Source organism: Cygnus atratus, chromosome 22 (genome assembly GCF_013377495.2).
Source record: "Cygnus atratus isolate AKBS03 ecotype Queensland, Australia chromosome 22, CAtr_DNAZoo_HiC_assembly, whole genome shotgun sequence".
NCBI lineage: Eukaryota > Metazoa > Chordata > Aves > Anseriformes > Anatidae > Cygnus > Cygnus atratus.
This window is the reverse complement of record NC_066383.1, coordinates 2,989,563-3,005,068: the sequence shown is the minus strand read 5'-3', so window position 1 is coordinate 3,005,068 and position 15,506 is coordinate 2,989,563. Positions and strand designations below refer to the sequence as shown.

The window sequence follows — 15,506 nt, the reverse complement described above, 5'->3', positions numbered from 1 at the left end:
TGCGAGGCAAAATCGGAGACACTGACTGCCTGCTCCCGTCTCTCTCTCTCTCTCTCTCTCTCCAGCTCGCTAACTCAGTCTCCCTCCCTCTGCAAACATTGGATTTAAACCTGCTCAGAATTCAGCGCAGACGAAAGCAGCAGCGGCGGCGGCGGCAGCAGCAGCAAGCAGCAAGCAAATCAGCCGCTAGCCTAGCGCAGCTCCAAGATGTACCATCCTGCCTGCTGGATCGTCTTCACCGCCACAACTGCCCTGCTCTTCATCCCAGGTAGTGCGAAAAGCTTTTTCTGCAGGGAGCTGCGAGGGAAGCGGCGCGGGGAGGGTGGGAGAGCCGGGCGGTGCGTGCCGGGGGGACCCGGACTTCATGCCCACAGCGCACGGACGCCCGCAGGCAGCGAGTTGCTCTGCAGCAGGCATCGCCAAGCGCTTCCAGCGGGGTTCAAAGCACGGGGCTGGCCTCCCGGGTGGGTGCCGGGTCCCGGCAGTGCTGGTACCTGCAGCGGGGGCTGGCCGGCATCGTACGGTGTGCACAGACCCTGGCTGGGGGGAGCCGGTCCCCTCTGGCTGTGTGTGAATGGGTCACGCAGCTTTTTCCCCTTCCAAGTTGGGCACCTCCTGTGTCTCTCCCTCCCTCCTGTGCTCTCCCCGCGTCCCTGCTGATTGCTGCCTGCATACCCGGGTGCCAGCCTGCCTCTGCCCCTCGCTCCCCTCTGCAAAGTGCAAACGAAGCCCCCGCTGCGGGCACCTGCAGGAGCCTCGTCTGTCTGCGCCGGAGGTGCCGCAACCTCTGTGAGCTGAGCAGGTGGCTCCCAAAATGTGGGCTGGTCTCAACCCTGCCTCTCGCCAGGCCAGGGAGGATGAGGGGGAGATGCTGGGGTTTGGATCGAGCGCTGGCTCCGTGCCGATGCTCGGCGGTGGGGCAGCGAGCGCAGCCCCGTGCTGCATCCAGGGGAGGGGGTGGTGGGGGCAGCCAGCAGGGCTGTGCACCGGGGGGAAGAAGTCTCTGGCATTTCTGGGCGATGATGTGCACTTCTGGCAGCTGAAAAGATCGCAGTCCCTGTTTTGAACAGACAGGGGCTGTGTGTTGAGGCTCAGACCCGATCTCGACCCAACGTGTGTTTTTCACGACTGTCAGCGAGAATTATGTCGGGCTCGGAAGGGCAGGGACGAGGCACGGCTGTAATTTCAGCAGCTTTCCGTGCTTTGGTTCCAGCGCTCGTCTGCGCGGGGCTGGCGTGCGTGGGAGGATGAGGCTGGAGGGGGAGAGGTTGGCAGTGCCACAGCCGTGACGAGCACGGGGGGACTCAGCCTGCAACTTGCTTCTGGAGGCTCGTGCCACGGGACCGTGCACGTCCAGGGGTCCCTTGGCAGAGCGGTGCCACGTTAAAACCTGAGCTGTCAGCGTGGGAAAGAGCCAGGGGCCAGGTCCCGGTGACGTTTGGCGTGATGGCAGCGGGGTCGTTGTGTACCAGCCCTCAGAGGGCACACGTGGGCTGCGGGACCTCCTGCGGCAGAGCCTTTCACGTGCAGCCTCCGGCTCTCCAGCAGCGCCTTGAGCCAAAATGGTGCACCTGTGGTTTAGCGGGGAGCGTGGGGATGACGTGGCTGCGTGAGCTGCTCGTTTTTGGAGAATACGAGGGGGTCTAATGGAAAACAGTACAATGCCTTACCTTGAAAAAGGTACGGCAGCGGGTTTTCCTGGCACGGGGGCAGCTTGCCTCCCCAGAGCTGTGCTGAGCAGAGCGCCAGCTCTTCCACCCTCTTGCCGCTTGGGTCAGAATGGCAAAGAAATGGATGCAAGGTAACTCATGGCGGACCAGGCAGAGGCAGGGGGAGTGGCACTGGATGGGCTGCCATCGAGGTGAGCTGAACCTGCAGGAGCTGGCAGGGGCCTGGCACGGAGCGCTTGGGGTTTGGGTGCCCTGCTGCAGCTCCCTTGGGACCCGGGTGCCTGGCCCGAGGCTCGTGCTGGCTTTGACCTCTGCGCGTAGCAGGGAGGAAGAAGGGCCGCGCATTTAATCCTCCGGCAACTTGGGAGAGGTTCCTTGATCTGCACTTTGCAGTTGTAGCTTTCCCTTCTTATTTGTATTAAGCAGCAATATCTGCTTTGGCTCTGAATGTCCCCTGAGCCGAACCAGCCTAGGAATTTGCCCAGCCGGGCTCAGCCGTTAATCCATCAAGCCGAAACCTGCCGCCTGCGTTAGAGGAAGGGAAATGTTCCAGTGCTGCCTTCTCGGTCCTTTTCCGACCCTTGGGGCCCGCACCTTCCCGGAGGCTTTTAGGGCTGTTTTTTATTTGTAAGCGTAATCCCACGTGTCTTGTGCAGGTGACGCTCCCCTGGGATATGCAGAGGCTGTTTGCGAAGTGCGAACTCTTTTCCTCGCCATTTTTATGTGAATCCTGCGGGAGTTTCGCACAGGGTGGTTAAAATGAGAAGGGAACCTGCTTTTAGAAGGTGTAATTAGAGTGAAGGGAAACATCACAACTTGAAGGCTCCTGCAGAAAATAGCATTGCAAAGTTATTATTAGCTGTAATAGCTTATTTGCCAGTTTTTTCCCCTCTCTCTCTCCCACCCCTGTTCTTTTCTTTTCCCTTTTTTTCCTGCTCTTACTTTTGTTAGGAAAGATGCGTTTTTCCCACCGGGGCTCGTGTCGTCTCGTTACCAATTCACTCTTCTGGAATCTAAAGACACGAAAGGTTAATGCAGTAATGAAACCCTGACCCCTCCGGTCACAGATAGCGTCTTACTCTGCGGCTTTTTATTTCGTTGTAAGACAAGTTCCCATCCAAAATAATTCCGGAGCCTAATGCTGTTGGCATCTGACGCCTTTGGGGAGGCGGGTTCCTGGGCATCGGTTGCTCTTTGAGGTGGGCTCTTGCTGATGGGGAGGATGCTGAGGGTTTTTAGTGAGGTGCAGTGGGTAATTTGTTTGCCAAGCCAACGGCAAACGCTTTGCGCTGCTGGGGTATTTTGGGTGCTGAGCAGGGAGCTGTACCGGGGTGGGCTGTGCTAGGGGATGATGTGGGGTGGGATATTTTGGTTATTCTGCAGTTGTGGTGTGACATCACGGCTCTACAGGTGGCAAAAATCAATGCACGGCAGGTTCTTTAGACATTTATATTGCTGCCTTTGCTGCCCTGCAGGCTCAGAAGCGTGGCACTGCAGGCTGCGAGACGTCCTCCTGGGCATCTGGCAGCCCGGTGAGGCTTGCAGAGCTGTCCCAGGGCGCTGCTGTCACCCCCTGCACCCAGGACCTGCTTTCTGCACCCCCTGGTGACCGTGCAACCCCTCAGCTCGTGTGGGCTGTGTAGCTTTGGTGGCGATCGTAAATTCGGTCTAAAATTAAGGAATAGACACTGCAGGAGTTAAAAATGCCTTTCGCTCCCAATTTAGAAGAGGTGGCTGGGCTCGGGAGCTGCTTCCCTTGGAGGCTGAGTGATGGCTTTGTTGTCCTCTGCGGAGCTGCAGTCTGTCTGTCCCCAAGCAGTGCCCCGGAGCAGGCAGGCAGCCAGGAAACGGGGCTGAGGCTGGCCCCCAAATTGCCTCCCGGTCCCCTCTGCCCCCCCCGGCTGCCCTCCCTCTGCAGCAGGGGATGCAGGACTGGCAGAGGGCAGCTGATCCCTGCAACTAAACCCGAGGATAAGTACCTGGAGCACATTAGTTCCACCTTAGTCTCATTTCAGTGTGAGCGAGAGGGACTTAAAGGGATTTTCTGTGCTCTCCCAAAGGCCAGGGTTGGTAGTGGGTGAGGTGCCGCTGCCATCAGCCCTCCGTCACCCGGAGATGCTGGGGAGAGGTCCCAGCGCTGGTCGGTTCCTCCATGCCCTGGTTCCCATTTTCTTCCCTTTCCAGATGACATCAGGAGGGAAGGTGATGGGAGGACTGCTAGCACAGTTTTTGCTCCGTGCAAATCCCCGCCGTGCAAGTTTTCACAAGAACTCCTTCCGGGGGCTTTGGGGCTGCTCTCTCCGGTGGCCCCTTTCCAGGCCGCACCAAGCTGGTGAATCTTGCCTTGCCTCTTCCAGCAGGTTCTCTCGGTGTCCCCTCTGTGTGTTTGCTGGTAGCAGCCAGCTGGGTGGAGGAGCCGTCTGCTGCTGTGAGTCCCTGGGAAAAGCTGAGAAGGGAGAAACGTTTCAAAGGCACCGGTGGGAGCTGGGTACCTTAACCCTGGTGCCTTTGAAAATCTTCCCCGAAGGCCTGAATATTTGGTTATGGTGAATTTCAAGCTGCATAAACAGCCGTGTTCGTATTTTACACTTGAATTTGCAATTTGAAGGTAGTGCTCAGCTGGGTTAGAGCACGAACCCCGGTGTGTTTGCGGGGAAGGGGGAGACCTCTAGGTGCGTGCTCCAGGCAGGAGGTCACTCACCACCTTATCCCCAAAGCCAAACACTTGTGTGGGGGTGTTTTTTTGTTTTGTTTTTCTCCTGTAGCATCCCACAGGGTCATCTGGGTGCAAAGCTGGCCGCTTTCCCTGCTGCCTGTGGCCAACCTGGGCTTTGCAGCCCTCTCCTTCTCCCACCCCTCTCCGGCAGTGCCGGACCCCGGTCCCAGCTCTCCCTGAGATGCTCCCAGCCGCTGGTGCGTGCAGGATGGGCTGTGATCTCAGCTGGCACCCTTCTCTTTTTTGGTTTAACCTTAAAAAAATAATAACAGCTCTGCTGCAAAGCTCCTTCCCTCCAGTCCTCTCTCCCTCTCCGTAATGAAGGCATGGTACTTATAATTACCAACGCAGCAACTGCGCGTACAGAGGTGGCTTTGACACTTGCTGCTCAGTGGGCGGGATTTTCAGGGAACTCCTCTTTGCTTCTGACTTAGAGGAAGGAAGTACTTCGCTCCTGCTTCCCAGAAGTGCTGGGACTGGGTTGTCACCCTCCAGGGGTGACCAGGCGAGGAGGCTCGCTAGGTCTAGAGAGGTCGGCACGGCAGGGGACGCGCTGCTGTCACTTGTGCCGTTGTGACCTGATGGGGAGTTTGGGTTTGGTGGGCTCTGAGCAGGACCGTGGGGCTGGTGGCTCTCCCTTGTTTAGTAGGGCGGTGGAGGACGGTGGTGTGGGGCGTTGATCGGAGCTGCGTGGAGGTGATGCTCCCCTGGCAGGGTCAGGGATGCGTGGTTAGCAGAGGAGGTGTTCGGTCGCGTTCATCTAAAACAAGGAGCGGGCTGGAAAAGGGACGTGGTGCCTCTCACATCTTGTGTCCTGGGTCTGTCTCCGTGGGCTGAGTTTCCCAAAAGGGCAGCGGGGTGCAGCTACCTGCAGCGACCTCGGTGCATCCATGGCCCAGTGGGGCCAGCAGCACCCTGGGGGGAGCCGTGCTGGGGACGCAGGGGATGGGGACTTGGTGGTGTGCAGCACAGCCGTGTGCCTGCAGGCCACGTGTGAGATGAGGCGAGGGAAGGGGGAAAAGAAGAGTTATTTTTAGGTTTACTTTTCTGTGAATGCAGCGCTAGCGAGAAGTGCTGGATTGACAGCTCTGGAGACGGAAGCGCTCCGCACACCGCAGGGAAAGGGCAGCCCAGCGCGTCCCCCGGCAGGGTCCACAGCTCGGGTGGGGTGCTGAGCCTGGACCTCACCTGTCTGGAGAGTGAAACCATGGGGAACGTCCACTCTGTCAGCCAGAGCTGGGGTGCTGGTGGGATTTAATATGGGATAGAAGCTTCCTAGGGGGCAGGCGGGGTTACCGGCGTTTGGTGTGGCTGTGGGGTCCTGCCTGGCTCACCCCGTGGTGACCAACCACTTGAGGACCAAGTAAGCCTGCAGCAGGAGGACTTCTAAGCTTCCTTCTGGTGCAGCAAGAACATTTCCATTTCCACAGAATCGCCCAGGCACATTTCACCCCTTCCTTGCGGAGCGTGGAAGGACGATGAAGTCTTCGTATGGGGCTCCCAGAGCAGCACCGACTGGTGGGACTGGGGGCAGCCAGGCTGTGCGCGCCCCCCGGGAGCCTTCGTGCGCCGTCCACCGGCCCGCCCATCACCTCTCCTCCCGCAACTGTTCACTTCTGGCTTTTGCCTCCCGTACTTGTTGCTATGCATGCAGCGTGTGGAAGGAGCGCCGGCGAATATAGGCCACACTTTGATTGTTCAGCAAGCTGGAAAATGATGATTATAATTTTTGACAGAAGGGAAGGAGGGGGAAGGAGATCTCTGGGCTTTCAAATCTGCTCTGTCATAAGCAGGATCTTGCGAGGGCCTTCTGACGACTTCTCCCTCCCCGAAGGAAATGGTGTTTGCATAGCAAGAGGGGTTACAGGAAAAATTCCTCTCTCCGCAAGGACAAAACAGCGCTTCTTTCGCCAAGCTTTCCACCTTGTGCAGCAGTCCTGTCACTGCCCATAAGCACAACGCGGGTGGTGGTGGCCGGTAATTGAACGGGAAGCGTCCGAGACAAACCTGGAGTTGGATGCCGCTAAAAAAAAACCCACAGTCCCTGACAAAGCCGCGTGCAGACATACCCCAGATAGGAGGCTGGCCACGTTTGGCTGTGCTGGCATAAGCAATGGGGCACATGTTGGCTGGGCCTGACCCTACACCTCTGTTTTTCCCCTCTCCTGGGTGGCAGCGGAGCCCCTGGAGACCTCCACCCTGCCCCTTCCCTTCTGCAGTCCCAGGCGCTGGCAGCTGGCGTTGGCCGCCTGCTCCCCGCTGGCCCAGCCCGTTTATTTATTTTATTTAATGGCTTTGGCTAATTTCCACCTTAATTTTTTTTTTTACGTATTATTTATTTTAACGTGATCGCTTCTAATGAGGCTAATGACATTTAGTCTCTGCGGTGGCGCATGTTAATTTGGGCACCGAAATGTCAGCGCGAGGCAGCTGCCTCCTATCTGCCCGGCACAAGCGATGTGGCAGACAAAGGGGCTCCCTCCCCGGCCGTCCCCTTCCCTCCTTATCTCGGGGCACCCAGGGACGGGACATTTGCCAGAGCCACCCTCCTGCCATCCCGCAGACACCGGGGAGCGGGCTCGGCCGCGAGGCTGGAAGGTGAGTGCTGCCGAAAGAGAACCTTTGGAGCGAGCCGGCGCGGCGTAATTAATCAGGTGTCGAAACCTCGGAGCAAAGTTAGCTTTGATCAGCGGGGCAATCTGTCAAAGAGGTCGTTCTGCTGCCCGTGGCGCTCTTCTCGCTGTCTCTGCCCATCCATCTACCTTGCCACCTCTCCTTTCTGTGGCCAAGGTGGCGATCTTGTAGGGCCAGGTGGCACCGTGCATCCTACAGAGCCTGGGCCAGCGTCTCCTTGCCCTCCCCGGTGGTGCTGGCCCGGGATGGAGCGATGCGGGTGCTTGCTTTGCTGAAATGGGATGCCCCTAACGCTGACCACCATGGTTTGGGGATGGTGCCACTACCGTGGCATGGGGAGGAGGTCAGTAAACGCAGATGTTTGCTGCAGAGGTGGTAAAATGCTGCAGTGCAAACTGGGCTAGCTGCAGAGCTGGGTGTCAGGATCAGCCCCGGACCGAAGGGAGGTGGTGCTGAGGTTGCAGGTGGCTGCAGGAGAGGCAGTAACTTCTCCGAGATATGTCGTACTCGAGTCCTCTCAAGATGCTGAACCTTAGAAGCCCGAGCCGTTTTGCTTAAGAATGAGTCCTTTTTTCTGCAATCTGGGCCCAAATGCAGCTGAATTTGATCTGTTCTCCTTTGATCTGTTCCTCCCTCTCCATTCTGTGTACCAGGAACGGATGAAGATTAAAGTTTGCAGCTTCTGAGCAAACTAGGTTGCTCATCACTGCGTGATACCCAATTACCTGCTGATACCTCAGGAGTGAGAAGGTATTGATCCTGCTTGGATTTGAACTTGTTGAACCGAAGAGCCCGGGTATTTCAGGCGTGTGGCTCAGGACGTGCCGTTTCCTTCAGGAATCAAAGCGCAGCGTCTGCACCCCGCGGTACCGCCGGTGGGAGGGGGCCTGTTGTCTCTGCCCCGTGGGAAATAACCAGTAAGTGGTAAATAATAGCATCTGCACTCCCCGAAGTACAGGAGGGATGGGGCTGTAATGACTTCTGTGATGTACATGAGGAATATCTCCATTTTGCAGAAGATGAGTGCCCAGAAGCTGTTTTTCCCCCCACGCCCATGGTTTTCTGTGCCCTCGTCTCTTTGTGAGAACCGCAGGCTGCAAAGTCTTTGATGGCGTCCTCCGTGTTGGTCTTCCTCTTGTCTTCTGCTGGCTGCGATGTTCCCAACCAGAAATCACATTTTAATGCCAAATAAAAACAAAAATTCTCTCCAAATCGGGTGGAAAGAGAAGGCTCGAGGGACTGGATTGAAACATTTCTGAAACGCGGTGGTACCAGGTCTTGCTTGTGTGTAGTGGTTGTTCCCGTAGCTCTTAAAACACTTCACAAAGAAGAGAAATTTCATGGTCCCCGTGTTTGCAGACAGGGAAGCTGAGGAATAAAGAGGGAAAATGACTTGCCTAGGGCGTGCACGGAGACACGTGTTGTAAGACGCGTCCTCGCTGTAGCTTCAAATCTACGGGAGGCTGCTACACGTGTTCCCTGTGAAACAGCGAGCTGCGGCTTCCTCCTTTGAGAACCACGAGAGAAAAGGCTGCGAGATCAGTGCGCTGGAGCCCAGCACTCCTGTGCTGTGCTAACGTGGAGCTGGGGCACAAAGGGCTCTTGGGCTTGCACGTTGGGGACCGTCAGAGCCGGCGATGTCCTTGGTCAGTGCCACCAGCAGGAGAGGCGATGTTTGGAGGTAGGCACGCAGGAGCTGATGAGCCGCAGGCAGTGCAGTCTGTTTTTTCGGGCCAATGGGCACCCTTATCTGCCCTTGATGTCACCAGGAGGGCAGCACGTCCTTGATCCCCCCGTCCTTCCGTGCCTCGCCTCCGTCCGCTTTCCTCGAAGCTTTGAAAGCGCCGATCTCGGAGCTGAAACCGGGAGGTGAACGCAGAGGAGATCTCAAGCACGCTCTTCACTCAACCCTGGGGCTCAAAATGGAAATGCTCTCTGCAATTGAACTGAGAGCACGTGTTTGTCCCGGTAATTCCTGTTGTGCTTCTGCTCTGTGCGCTCGAGTGTCCGCCGGCTGCCTCGGGGCTGCTCCTCGGTGCCTTCGCCAGCCTCTCCCTACGGCCGGGGCACTTTATCTTTATAAAGTAGCAGTAAGTGGACGGTATAATATATTTCACTTTTAATAAGGTGTTGCCAGTTGCACACACTCCGCAGAGCAATTAGTGTCAAAAGCAGCTAAGCAATGGTGGGGAGCCGTAATTTCGGCTGTTTACTGACTGGGAGGATTTATGGGCAGGCGTTGGGGGGAGCTGCGGTCGCGGCTTGGCCGGGGAGCCGGGAGGTGCTGTGCACTGGCTGCAAAACCACAAAAACCCACAAGCCTCCGAGCCCTGGGAGTCCTGCGGGGACGTGGCAGCTCTTGAGAGAAAGGCCGAAGCGAGCTGCCCCAGCGTTTTGTTGGCCCCAAGGTCTGAGGTTTGGGAGGAAGCCTCCGAAAAAGGGTGCTGAGCCGCTCAGATGTGCCAGCCAGCCGGGCTGGTGCCCAGAATCCAGGCTGGGAGGACCCGATTGCTCTTTGTGTTGTGGGTCTGGCAGCCCTGGGGCTTTGGGGTCTGGCAGCTCTGGGGCTTTGGGGTCTGGCAGCTCTGGGGCTTTGGGGTCTGGCAGCCTGGAGCTGTGCAGTGAGATTTTGTCCTTGGTGCCCAGCGGGGAAGGGTCGCATCTGGATCGAAGCAGGACTTGGCTTGGTTGGCGCGTGGGCTTTAAGCTGATCGACGTGGTGCCACCAGCTGGGTGGAGGAGGATGGAGAGAGGAGCGTTCAGGTCCAAGCGAGGCTTTTTTTTTTTTTATCCTTCCAGCCCATGAAATAGCCGGTAGTATCCAGGACTCGTTTTCTCTTTTATTTATTTGGGATTGCTGTATGTCGGGCACAGAGCTTCAGCGCGCCCGCCCTGGTCAGGCGCTGCTCCCCGTGCCTTGTTCCCGCGAGCTGCACGTCCCCGCCTTTGTGCGGGGGCTCTGTGATCGCGGCGGGCTGTGCGGTGCCGCAGGAAGGCAGTTCTTACAAAGGCCGGCCCTGCGTTGATCTCTGCCGAGGGAGGCAGCTCCGCGAGCCGCAGCAGCCCTCCTGCCCGGATCTAACCGGGCTCCTGCTGCTGCTCGGGGCTTGCGTTTCCACAGCCTTGGTCTGGCAGCAGCTACGGGGAGGGGGGAAAAAGGCAGCGATACTCCGAAGAGGCAGCGCAGGAGGCTGGGAGGGGACTTCTCGAGTGAAGGTACCTCTGTACGTAATGGTACGGGTCGGGCTGGAAGGCTGCAGGCTCGATTCACCCTGGGTTGAATGCAGCACGAGCCTCCTGCAGCCCCCTTCTTTGGGACAGCCCTGCCCTAAAGCCTTTCTCTTCCCCCCCTAGGGGGGCTAATCCAAGCATTTGGTGTCTGACGGGAAAATTGGGGGTGTTTCTGAGCCCGTGCCCCGATCTGCTCCCCCTTTCCCCACCCCCTGTTTCGCAGTTCAGTGAAGTTGCAGCTCCTCGGGTTTGTTCTCCGAATTGAAAGCCTTCCATTTTCACACCTCTGTAATTGGTGCTATCTGTTGAGAGAAACTCCGCAACGCCAGCCAGCCAAGGTCAGGAGGAGCTGAATTGAATTAAAAGGAGGCGAAATTGGTTCAAGGTGGGCAGAGGGCCGCCGAGGGAACGATGCAATTCCTCTCCTCGGGGCTCCTGATGAGCAGAGAGAACGGCAGCTTCCCCGCGCAGCCCGCGGGGCGCTGACACCGGCCCACCCACGCCTCCGTCCGCACACGGAGGTGGGCACCTCGCGATTGAAAACGAGGAAATGAGGCCCAGCACCCCGTCCTTTTATCTGGTCAGCGGGACGGGGCTCGGCTCCTCCGGTTCCGTGGCTGGGAGGGATGCTGACAACTGTCGCCGAAATGACCTCGCGGTGATTAAATACAGAAAGAAACGGGGGTTTTAATGGGAAACCGAAGCTGCGATGCAAGCCGCTGGGGAGGAGATGTGAAGTGCCGTGCGCCGATCCTGCCCCTAGCTCCAACCCCAGCGCCGTCAGGCTGAGCTGAGGGGGAGGCAGATCCTCAGCCCCGCCGTCTCCTCTGGGTGTAAAAATAGAGAATTTCAGCTGAATCCGATGGGTTTCCAGCCCCGTGCCTTGCGAGGGTGTTGGAGATCGCTGCTTTGTACGACGGTGTGTTTTAGGGGAAGGGATGTGAAGCTTAAAGCTCTTACAGCGCCGCTTGGAAGTTTTCCCACTATTTTTTTTCCGTGAAAAATGTGTATTTCTTCGCTCACCGAACGTACCGCCGCTGAGTACTCTGCTGGCAGAAGTTGCTGGGCTCTGGGAAGTTTGCTCGGCCGGAGGATGCGCTTTCGAGGAGCAGGAGGAGACCTGTCCCGGGCTTCCCGTCCCGCTCCGCCCTTGATCCTCAGCCCAGAAAGTCTCTCACCGGGCCGGGCGAGCGGCTGCAGCTCTTCTACCGGGCGTATAATTAGGGTTTTTAAGGGATTTGGCCCCAAATCCTCCCCAGCCCAGCTAAATGTCTGCGGCTCTTCAGAAGTAGAGCGGCGCTGGCCTGGCGAGCACTCAGAGCAGAGTGGCTCCACCAGGACGCTGCAGACAGGGGGAGAAGTTCCGAATGGAGACGTTCCAGGGAACAAGGGACCAATTTTCCACCCACTTCGGAGCTGGAGCAAAGCCCTTCCAGCCTCTTTCTCTCGCTCCCCAGCTGGGCTGGCACGGGGGACGCGGCATTTCGCAGCAGCGGCGAGGAGGCAAGTGGCCAAGGGAGCCTTGGCGGGTGCCAGGCTGCCCAGCCACCGCTGGGCTTGGAGGAGCTGCTGCTGGCTGTGCTCGGGGGATGTCCCCAAGCCCTTTTATTAATCCCCTGGAGGATTTGGTGCTCGTGGCCTCGCCGTGTCCTGCTCCCATCCCGGGCAGGAGCAGGGCACTGGTGTGGTTGGAGGCAACAGAGCGCCCCGTGGCTGCCCGGGCCACAGCTCTGCCTCTCCCGTAATTTATACAAGAGCAAGCCGATGTTCCCTTTTAAATTGACAAAGGCAGAGAAAGGAGCCCGGGAAGCCCTCTGACCCCGGAGCCCTGGTCCATGAAAATTACAGGCGCTGTACAGCGCGTTTCCTCTTGATGTACTTGCAGTGGGGAGATGCCGGTTAATTTGCCAGGACTCAGAGGTGACCTGGGTTTAATAAAGAGGATTAATGGATTTGAGCTAAAGGTCTATGGCTGTGTGGAGCTGATAGCCTTCTCCTTCGAAGACACCGCGGCAGGCTCGGCTCAGCCTCTCGCAGGGAAGGCAGAGGCGGCTCGAAAGGAGCGCGCTGCTGCTGCCGGGGATTTCCTCGGGGGTAACCAGCAAAGCGCCAGCCCCTGCCTCGGCCGTGCTGTACGGCTCCTACCCAGGCTGGGGATGTCCCCATCCCTTCCCACCTCCTGTGCCCGTGTGCCACCCCCGGGTGCATCTTGTGCCGGTGCCACAACCGGGTAGTGGAAGCAAAGGGTGGGGGAGGCTTAGGTGCTCAGCCTTCTGCTCCTCCTTTGGGGTTTGACGCCCAGGTTGGGCTCAGAGCCATCTTCTTGGCAGCTAGCCGCCCCGCTGGTGGCAGTTTTAGGCTAGGTGACGGCAGCAGTGTCACCCAGCCCCTGTGTTCCTATGGGTGCTGATCTCACCGAGCTGTGTCCGAGTTTGGGACCAGGACCCGCCGTGCATCTCCTGCCCCGTGTCTGCTCCGCAGGCTGCGGGCTTGGAAGCCGAAGCAGTGAGACTGAGCTGGGAATGGCAGCCGTTACTCAGACTCTTCCCTACGCCCGCCGGGAGGAGAGGCAGGGATTTAGGGATGGGGACGGGTACAGGACGCTCCGTGGAAGCGGGGACCGTGGGAGCAGCGAGGGGGATGTTTTAGCTGTGGGGTTGGATGCCTGAGCGTCGTCCCAGCTGGGAGCAGGGATGTGGGTAGGATGAAAGTGTCTTCTGCTAGGTGCAGAGGGGGGTCAGCAGGTACGTGAGGCATGCGATGGTGGTGTAAGGGAAGGTGCTGGCTGGGGTTTGGGCAGGAGCTATGTGGGGGCTGTTCATCTTTGTGGATCCATGCTGCTCCTCCCGCAGGCACGCTTCTCTGTGCCCCTCTCAGAAGGGTTAACGGCAGCGGGGTGAGAAGGATCCCACGGGGCTGCCAAAACGCGTAGCACCGGTGATGGGAAAAAGCTGAGCCTCTGCTGTTCCCGTGCCCCACTGCCGTGCCCCCCCTCTTCCTGTTTCTACCCCTCGGGGAGCGATGAGTTCCCCGCGGTGTCCCGCTCCCTGGCCCCGGAGCCGCTGGCGATGTTCCCGCAATAAGACAGCGGAGTTCTTCGGGAGGGAGCAGCCACGGACGGGGCCGCCTTCCCTGCCAGGAAAACGTGTGCCCGATCGATGCAATCAACCCCCCCTTCAGGTCCTTTTTGGGTCGGGTGGAAGAGATGCTCTGACTGAAACCCATTTATTGAGCAGAGAAGGTGCAATGAAATTACAAGCTGTAGCTTTTACCAGCTCCTGCCTTGTCTTTTCTTTATCCAACAGCCTGTCTGGTATTATGGAGCATTATTCTCTTAAAACTCCATTTCTCCTCTTTTCAGAGGGGTAGGTGAGCACCCAGCAGTGCATCCTCTGCCAGCCACGTGTGGGAGCGTTCAGCAAGAGATCCCAGCCTCTGGATGCTCCGGCAGGGAGCTGCTTCGTCCCCGAGCTGTTATTTATATCTGCAGGGCTGGATACTGACCTGCTTTACCTTAGCGCTCATCAGGGAAATCCAAATGAATGATTTCCGTGCAAAGCTGAGCGCGAGGTCAGAGCCGAAGCTGTTTGCACTCTCCATGCAGCGAGTCCCAGAGCTCTTTAGGACAGAACGAAGGTACTAAACGCGGGGCGGAGGAATTAAGTGCAGGACTCTGAAGACGTGATTCAGCAAATACACTTGAAGCTGATGCTCAGCCCCGTTGCGGGGCGTCGTGCTGTGCTGCTGGGCCACAGCTTCGGGTGGAAACCAGCCCCGAGCATCAGCTTTTCTCTTCTGGCCTTTCTTTGGAGAAGCATGGGGAAAGGGAAGCCTGGCTTCCACCGCTGGGTTTGGGTCTGTAGCGACAAGCTCATGGCTGGTCATTTTTCGATTAGGCACGAAGTCAAATTTCATCCCTTGGAGCAGCGCGTGATGGTCACTTCAGTCCGTTTTTCTGGCTGAGAGCGGCGTTCCTTCACAAACAAGGCTATTTTCAAGCTGGCGCTGGAATGAAATGAAAAAAAAAACCATGAGTTTGCTGTCACTTAATCACTTGTGCTGCTCCTAATCACCCGCCGCCAGAGCCCCGTGTGATGGCCTGTCTTGCAAATAATCTTTAGTGCTCACGAGTGGCCAGGACGTGGCTCTTGTCTTGTGATGCCCCTGGAAAGGCAGCGTCATCCCACGTCATCCTCTTCCTCGGGATGCTGCGTCCCTGCTGAAGGCTCCTGATGTGACACAAGTGGTCTGGTTCATTCTGGGCACTGAGTTCAGCTGGGTGCAATGCCCACTTTGGGCCACAGCAATCAGTGGTGGGGATTTGTCCCGCACGCAGCCAGCAGCCCCGTGGTCGCCTATTTTTGCAGCAGCACCTTGCAAATGAGCCACCCTGCAACGGGGCTGCTGCCTTCCCTCTGCTGCTGCCTGTAATTTATCCCTGATGCTGTCCTGTGTTATTTAGCTCGCTGTTAGGGAATAGAAACAGCTCCTGTGAAGGACTGGCTGCAGGGCACAGCGTTCCCAGCACCAGGGCTGGTTTTTGCCTGCTTGCAATAGGGAATTGAACGGCCCCGATCCTGCTGCGCGTCCCAGGCTCGCTGCCACCCCATGCGTGGCAGAGCCTGGCCAGAAATTGCTGCTCACCCCTGCAGCAGGAGATTTAATTATCGTTAGCTTAGCTTGCGCAGCTCCGCGTGGTGTCGTGCAGCTGCAAGTTTAGCTGGGCCTTTTAAAAATCCAGCTGCAATGATTTTTTTTCCCCTATTTCCTTGTGATTTAATTCTTTGCCTCTCACAAAAGCCTTGCTATCGTGTAACGTTTTGGGCCACTTTGGCAGCGCGTTCGAAGGGGGAAGAAGATGCATTTTGAGGAGCCTTGCAGCCAGGCAGCGATATTTAATGTTTTATTTTGTACCCTATCAGTTACACCGTGGGAAAAAGTCAGAAGCACCCCCAAATTGTCGTCGTCTTCCTGGCAGCTTGTGAGCAGGAGCCGGGGCAGTGTGGGACGGAGGGGAGCTCGGAGCTGCAGCCTCTGCTTCTCACCTCCCTCGGTAATCCCTGAAGTCTGAGTTCTGACATTTCCAAAAACTGCCTGGTGATGACTCAGGACAGAAATGGGAGATGCTGACATTTCGCTGAGAAAGGGCAATTCCCAACCAAACCCCGGGTTTCTGCTGCAGCAGCTTCCCCCGGTGCTGTGGAGCTCCCCCCTGCCCCGTCCCTGGGGGGGCTGTGGGGAATTTCCCTTTGTGG

General features: G+C 57.7%; 1 protein-coding gene across 1 annotated transcript in view; it reads left to right on the top strand.

Moving 5' to 3' along the window:
• Window positions 1-207: 207 nt before the first annotated feature.
• Window positions 208-15,506, top strand: part of LOC118252439 (opioid-binding protein/cell adhesion molecule homolog) — a 289,025-nt gene continuing 273,726 nt past the window's right edge. The window contains exon 1 of the mRNA XM_035555719.1: window positions 208-268. Within this exon, the coding sequence (XP_035411612.1) occupies window positions 208-268 (61 nt within the window). The remainder of the gene's footprint in view (window positions 269-15,506) is intronic.